The 7,617-nt window shown below is 48.7% G+C and overlaps 1 protein-coding gene across 2 annotated transcripts in view; it reads left to right on the top strand.

Moving 5' to 3' along the window:
• Positions 1 to 6,075: 6,075 nt before the first annotated feature.
• BPI (bactericidal/permeability-increasing protein) overlaps positions 6,076 to 7,617 on the top strand; it is a 25,855-nt gene continuing 24,313 nt past the window's right edge. Inside the window, exons 1-2 of one of the 2 annotated variants that reach the window (XM_004687196.2) lie at positions 6,076 to 6,112; positions 6,729 to 6,930. In XM_004687196.2, the coding sequence (XP_004687253.1) occupies positions 6,798 to 6,930 (133 nt within the window). In that variant the 5' untranslated portion in view covers positions 6,076 to 6,112; positions 6,729 to 6,797. Of the gene's footprint in view, positions 6,113 to 6,728; positions 6,931 to 7,207; positions 7,224 to 7,617 lie in introns of those variants that run through there. The other variant, XM_012728180.1, reaches the window with a different exon arrangement.

The raw sequence follows: 7,617 nt of genomic DNA, 5'->3' as shown, positions 1-7,617 counted from the left end.
TGTTCTCCAGTATGCTGGGTTAGTTACCCAACCTCTCTGAGCATGTATCCTCGGAATTGAGCTAAGGCCGGTGCTAACTTCATCAGGATGTCATAGGGGTAGATGGGCATGTGTGTATACCCCATGTATGTGTGTATACCCCATGTATGTGTGTATACCCCATGTATGTGCGTATACCCCATGTATGTGTGTATATACCCTGTGCATGTGTGCAATTCACCTAGCATGTGGCCGTCACTTAGCATGCCACCTGACATTGGTAAATATCTAGGAGGGTTGCTGTGCAAATCCCACTGATAACTGCATGAATCCACTGGTCCCCTCTCAGGGCAGGTGGCTGTCTCAGGGTCTTAGTCCTGTCACTCCTCAATAATGTTTAAATGATTCAAGTTTTTCAGTTGCAATTTTGAACACCCCAAAGGGGAGAGGCACATTGTACAGGATTACTTCCTTTCTTTAACCATCACTCTCATCTTTTTAGAAGTCCCTGTTCTCCAAACTCTTCATTCAACCAGCAACCATTTATTGAGCATCTACTATGCATCAGAAGCTTTTCTAGGTATTTGGTATAGACCAGAAATCAAAGCAGTAAGCACCCCATTGTCCACCTGTAAGTTACAGAGCCAACCCACAAAATTAACTACAAACACTTGGTCTTTTCCTTCATTCTTCACCCCTCTCTTCTTCATTCTGTTTCCCAGCATCCAAGAAAACACTGCAGAAAAAGCCAGGCCAGCAAAGTGAGGCTCTTTAGCAGACAGGCTGGAGCAGAGAATGGGCACCTCCAGTCATCCACAAACATGTCCCCTTCCTGGTAGAGTGGCAACCAGCTGGCACAGTAGGTGCTCAGCAATGAAGACAATGGTATGAGGGGGAGGCGGTGCCCCCGCCCCCACACTCCCCCCCAGCCTTCTGCACTCCAGCCCAGTCTTGGCCCTGGCCTCAGCAGAGCTGACAGTAAATCAGTACTTTGTTTCCGAGCTCCCCGGGTGTCTTGGGGACCAAGGGTAGGGAACTGGCAGGGCAAGTTTTGGGTATTCAGAGGTCCCCTGGCCAAACAGTATCAAATATCATCAAACATGTTCTTCACTTCAGATATCTGAAACTGGAAGCTAGAAAAATGCACATTCCTTTAAAAGAATTGCTAAATACGCCCTGACTTTTTCTCAACTTACTGGTTGTCAATCTAACTACTGTTATGGAAGGATCTTGCACTTGAAAAATTGTGGTGGTGACCACTAGTTTCCAAAACAAGACCAAAGCCTGACCACAGCCCCTCCCCCTGGCAGTCCACACTGCAGCCCCCCTGGAGGTTTTTAGCTTCCATGCCTTTGCTTGAGTTGTTCTGTGCCCCTGGCCTGCACCCCCTGCCCCTGCCTCTGCCAGATGCCGGCTCAGGGAACATACTCTCCAGCAGTCCTGGCATTTCATCTCATGATCCAACAAGAAATATACTCATCCTCCCCTCATTTTGAAGCCCTCAACATCACTTTGCACTTTTCAGCTGTGTGACATTGGACAAGTTACTTACCTTCTCTGAACCTCCATTTTCTCACCTCTGACATGGAGTCAATGATACCTACTTTCTGGGGATAGGTGAAGGTGAAAAGAAAATGTTAACCAAGAGTTTGCGTTGGCTTCTGGTGTGGTTTGTGGCCTCCAAAGACAGGGAGTCTGCTCTTACAGATGGGGAGCCTGGAGCCCAGGCAGAAGCAAAGACTCCTCCAAGTTCATGCATAAGCAAGTCCAGGGCTCAAGGCCAGGTCATTGAGCTCTTGCCGGGCAGGGCCAGGCAGGGAGCAGAGTGTTCCTTACTAGCAAGTTTTCTTTGGGACCAGTCCCTGGCCCCCTGGGCCTTGCTGTGCACACACCTATTTCCTAATGTGGCGAAGGGGACATGGATCTGGGTGCCTGGGGCCCTGGGATATTTGGCAATTGTGTGTTGCTTCATTTCCTGTAATCCTCCCTCTGGCTGGAGGAGGTCCAGCCTGCTAAATCAAGTTTGTAACAGGGGCGAAGCTCTTCAGTTTCAGGGAAGAAAGGAGAACTAAGAGTGACACCCCGCCTCCCGACTGCCCCCTGAGAGAGCTACTTTGCTTTCTGTTTTTCTTCTCTCAGTCTCAGCCCCTCCCAGAAACTGTCCTTTGCACAGAGCCAATATCTTCAAGAGGGTCCCTCCTCTCAGCCCCCCTCCCCCGGGGGAACAAGGTGGGCTGTCAGCAGGACCAGAGCCAAGTCTCACCTCCTCCTCCTGGAAGCTTTGGGGAGTTGCCTGGTGGGACTGAGCTTGTCCTTCTCAGGCCCCAAACACCTTCTGGAATCATCACCATCACCACTACCATCATCATCATCATCAGCAGCAGCAGCTCATGGAAAAGACCTGCTCCCACCTCCAGGACCACAGTGCCCAAAGGGGCACTTTTATGAAATCTGATGCTGAGGAGGACACAAACAATTTGGAGAGACACTCTCATGAAAAGAAAGGTCATCTCCAAGGAGCAAATTATCTGTTTGCCTCTTAGACATTACACCTTGAGACCAGATCTCCATGGGGCTTATTCCTCCACACCCTTTACCCCCAAGACCCACCATGGAGCCCCTTCTATCCTTGGGTCCCCAATCCAGGGCCAGGAAATGATAGACAACATATACCCAAGTAGATTCACAGAGGAAACAGGATCAGGGTGGGGAGGAAGGAGAAAAGAGCAGAGAATCCAGGGGGAGGGGAGACGCTTGTGGGTCCTCAACTGGCCACAGGGTAGCCTTTGGTAAAACCTGAGAGGCTAGACCTGACCAAGGACCCCTGCCTGAAGATGGAGAGGGCCAACTGAGGAAACAGAGGTCAGCAAAGCTGAGCTGTAATTGGCAGGTGTGGTGGGATCCAGGCATCCTGTCCACTACCCAGCTGGGCGGGACAGGCAGGCTCAGGGAAGGTCTGAGCCAGATTCCTCTCTCTGCCCAAACCCAGACACTGAGGGCCGGGAGCAGTGTTTTGGTACCTCCTCCCCCAACTTCCTCCAACCTCATGTGTTTTCCTGGGGGACTCTCCAGTTAGCTGGAGATAAAGGATGATTCATGACTTTTTACAGAGCAGAGACTTTCTCCCTGCAAATGGATTCTCATTCATTATCTCATCTAATCTGCACAACAGCCCTTTTGACAAGCATTGTTTCCCCATCCTGGAATAAGGAGCCCAATTTTTAAAAGGGTCAAAGAGCTTAAACTGAATCACGAAGAGAATAGGTAGCCTGGTTGGGACTCAGGTGAGCCGGCTCCACATCCAGTGTGCCTTCCCCTGGAAAATACCAACATCTGAAAGCTGGTTCAGCACACTTAACAAACTCTTCTTTTTTTTCATTTCCATTTTCACTTGTAAGTGACCCACTGGACCAGCTCTTGAACAACTGAATTCCTGCCGACACAGAAATGTTTCTGGTTATTTGAGCCTGGTTTAGTGGGTATTAGAACTTAAAGAGATGATGAAACTCTTCTCGATCTTGAATGTGGTTCTGCCACGTTGAGACATGTATTAAAAGTCTTAGAACAAAAAGAAACTATATGAAGTAAGTTAGATGTAATGTTAAGTTTATAGACCAGAGTTGTCTAGTCGTATCTATATGTTTGAAATATTTCATTATAAGACTATGTAGGGTAAAGAAGAAAATTCCTCTACTCCTCTGGGTTCTTCTCAGACTGGTCAAACAACCAAATCAACATCAGAGATATCAGTAGGAGAAAAAAACAGAGTTAATTGCTTATCTTTGAAGAATCCAATGGACATGGATTCCAAAGCCATTGGGGCGAAATAAGGATATCTGTATCTTGAACTAAGGAAGAGGGTAGGGGTTTGAGGCTTCAAGGAGAGAAGAGGAGAACTCACCAGAATAGGAGCAGGTAACTCATATGCAAAAGTCCAGATATTTGCCCTGCCACACTTGTCCACCTTAATGGTGGATTAGGGTTCTTGTACCTTGGAGAAAACTTCATATGAGAATGTCTCAACAAAGTGTTGATCTCTTTTTTAAAGATAATTTTCATTCTTCTCAATAGCTAAGGGGGTGCTAAAAGTTTCTTTTGAGCTTTCAGGGCTGCAACTGGAAAATATCCACATGTCAAAGTGAATGTCTCAGGAAGGCCCATTCTGAACACACTGGGGAGGCCTGCCCCTCAACTGGAAATGAGGGGGGCAGGGGAAGAAACCTAGGAGGCAGGACCCAATGACCCAATTATATGTGAAGGCAGGAGCTGCTGCAGCCAGTTTGCAACCATGAGAGAAGTCAGTGTAAAGGTAAATCTAAGACACTAAGAAGGCAGAGCAGAAAGTTAGGCAGTTGGCAAATATTTGTCTGTTGTGAATCAACCAAAACCTCAAACCCATCCTCTCTCTGGACTTCTTTTTCTGAAATAATAAATGTGCTTACTGCTGAAGCCAATGTGAGCTGGGCATTTCTATTATTTGGATCTAAGACATTATAGCCAAAACAAAGTAGAGAGTCAGATCTGATACAGTGGGAACCTCTATGGCCATCAGCATTTGGCTGGGCCTAAACCATCAGGGAGAAAGAAGCCTGTGAGGAGCGCTTACTCAGACTCTTGTCGGTGGTTTTAAGATTTTTTATTGGTGGCAATGTAAGTCAAGTTTCATCTTAATGCTCTTTTCCTGTCTGACACCCTCACAGATGCAACATCTGTCTGGTCCCTGTGAATTCAGGAATTTTTGGCTACTGTGTATTTTCAAATGTTTAATTTTAGGACAAGACATCAATCTATGTGTTTTGGCTATTTTTTAAAGCTACCTTCCTTGTGCATCTGACTCTGGGGGCCCAGGTAGGTCAAGCTGGGTTAAGCAGGGTGATCCAGGCAACAGCCCAGGTAGAAGAAAGGAGGGTTCCCTCCAGAAAGGTGATGTGACATTGACAGGAACGTGATAGTTCTGAATCAAGCCAACAAACCAATTCCTCCCTCATGGGTTGTTTTTAGCCCTGGAGGTAAGATATGAAAAGCCCCTAGTCCACAGTAGATCTCTGGACACCTCCAGTATTTTCCTTCTCAAGCCAGCCAGGATTCTTGGTGTGGATGGGGGCAGGAAGGGAGAACCTTTTGGAACGAGGCAAAGAAAAGAGGCAAAAAAAAAAAAAAAAAGACCCAGGAGGTCTCACGTCCTCTGGTCTCAGCAGGCTTCATTAGACTTTTATAAAATCAGAGTGGGGAGACGGGGCGCCAGGGGGCTGATGGAGACCCAGCGGGAGAGAAGGCAGCTGCCCCTCCGCGGCCCCGCCCCTCCTCCCGTCACCATGGAGACGGAACGGTTGGCCCTGCGGGGTTCCTGCCCACCCCGGGCTGAGACTGCAGCAAAAGAGGCAGCGGAAGCCCGGAGGACTGGACCGGACTGGAGAGCTGGGATGGGCGGGGAGGAGCTCAGTGCCCCCCCCACACACCACCCTCCGAGGCGCTGAGGGAATCGGAACCGTGTGGGGACTGCCTGGCCGCTGCTCGCCGCTGTGCCCTGGCTGTGTGGCCGTGGGGAGAACACTTCCCCTCCGAAAACCTTAAGTTCCACATCTGTCAAAGGAAAGGGTGGAAAAGAAGGAAACAAAATCGTGGTGAAGAAAAGTGTGGGATGAGGAAGCAATGAAATATGTAATGCTGGGAGAGAATGTGACTGAAAAAGGGAACCACAAACGAACCGATGTGATCTGCTTTCTTTGTTCAAACAAACACACACACACACACACACACACACACGCTCCACCTATGCTTACCAAAAATAAGGGGCTTAGGGGTGGGCAAAATACTCTAAATACTTCTGCTTCTCTGTAGACTCCGGGATCGCAGGTAATTTGACTCTGGTTCTTAAATGTTGAACACCCAACACTTTTAAAGTCGGGGCATTAATAGATACCATTTGTGTTGCTTATTAGGCAGCAGCATTTTACTAAATTCTTATGTGGTTGAAAGCCCTTTCTTTGTTCGCAATAATCTCTGGGGTGGGGGTACTGATTATCCACCCCACCCCCTTGACAGAAGAAGAAATCGGTCTAACTAGCAGAGTGGCAGAGCTAAGAAATCAGACTACGAAATTGCATGTTATCACTACCGTGGCTCAAGACAGGTAAATTATCAAAAGTTCTCTTTTCTTGTATGTTTTACTAAGGGAAATATCAAGGGACTAGAAACTAGAAAGAGCAATAACACTTTCAGATGTAAAATGAGTAAGCTCAGTGGACCTGCTGTACAATATGGTGAATACAGTTAATAGAACTAGACGGAAACTGGGAATTTGCACCAGAGAAATCTCAAGCATTCTCACCACACGAAAAATGGTCACGGTGTGTGAGGGGTGGAAGTGTTTAACTTGGTTGTGGAGCACTTCACAATGCAGACATACAGTAAACCACATTGTATGAGGTACAAATATCTCCTACATCCTAAGTATATACAGCTTCGTAGTTACTCCTCCATAGAACGGAACACTTGAGTGAAACCTGTTATCAGGGAGCTTCAAGGAAATCCTTAGACGGAGGGAATGAAGGTGGAGAAAGGAAGGAATGGGGTGCTTCCGCAGGGTGCTTAGGTTCTGCCCAGAACCAGAAATCTCAATTTACAGCACACGCCCCCAACCTTGGTGGGGGGGGGAACTGAAGGCCAACATCCTCCTTTACTCCCGCCCCCCCCACCCCCCAGGATCCTTCCTCCTTTTTAAGTTCAACTGACTTGCATTTCCCCAGGCAGCCCCTTTATAGGTCCCTGGATGTTCTCCAAGGCCCAGAGGTTTTGGCAGCTTTAAGAAAGAAGACATGGCCCGGGGCCCAGACAACAACCTGCAGAGGTGGGCAGGCCTGATGGTGCTGGCTGCCCTGGGCACAGCTGTGACAGCGACCACCAACCCTGGCATCGTGGCCAGGATCACCCAGAAGGGCCTGGACTATGGTAATCCTTCTTTCTTTCTGCTCCCACCCCCAAGGGCACTCCTTGCACCCTGCTGTGTGCAGCTCCTGAAGTCCTGAGAATGGCAGGCTCACAGTGCCTCAGTAGGCCAAGCATTGGAGCACTGGCCGGGAGAACTCAAGGAGCCCTGCTTCCCTCCCTTAGATCCTCCCGGTCCCCTCCCTAGCTCCACCCAATGTTTAGTTCAGGCTTCCAAGCTCTCCATTTTCTTCCAAATTGAGATTCCCTGGTGTGGTTTTCAGTGTGGGCAGAGCTCAGGCTTCCTGAGGAGACTGGTAGGAGGAGGGAATGTGGGCAGAGGGTGGGGTAGGGGGATCTTCTTAATGGCCTCCCCGAGGGCAGGGTCTTGGCAGCCAAATTGTGTGCAGCACCCATCTGGGTGACCCAGAGAGGGCCACTCATTCAGGCCCAGACAGAGGAGACAGTGGCATGAATTGCTGACTTGCTCAGGTCAGCACCAGACACTAGCTAGGAGCTTTAACCTCTTTTGAGTTCATTTGTCTGTAGTTCAGCACTGGTAGGACATTCTGTTATGGGCAACATTTACACATGAGCAAGCTGAGACTTGGAGAAGGGACTCCGGAAATGGGTGGCCTAGATTTGATCCCCAGTCTGGCCACACACACACACACACACACACACACACACACACACACACACACACACACA

This window comes from Condylura cristata, unplaced genomic scaffold, assembly GCF_000260355.1.
Source record: "Condylura cristata isolate star-nosed mole 26May11 unplaced genomic scaffold, ConCri1.0 scaffold00022, whole genome shotgun sequence".
Taxonomy (NCBI): Eukaryota; Metazoa; Chordata; class Mammalia; order Eulipotyphla; family Talpidae; genus Condylura; species Condylura cristata.
The sequence above is the reverse complement of the archived record's forward strand: the minus strand, read 5'-3'. Positions and strand labels throughout refer to the sequence as shown.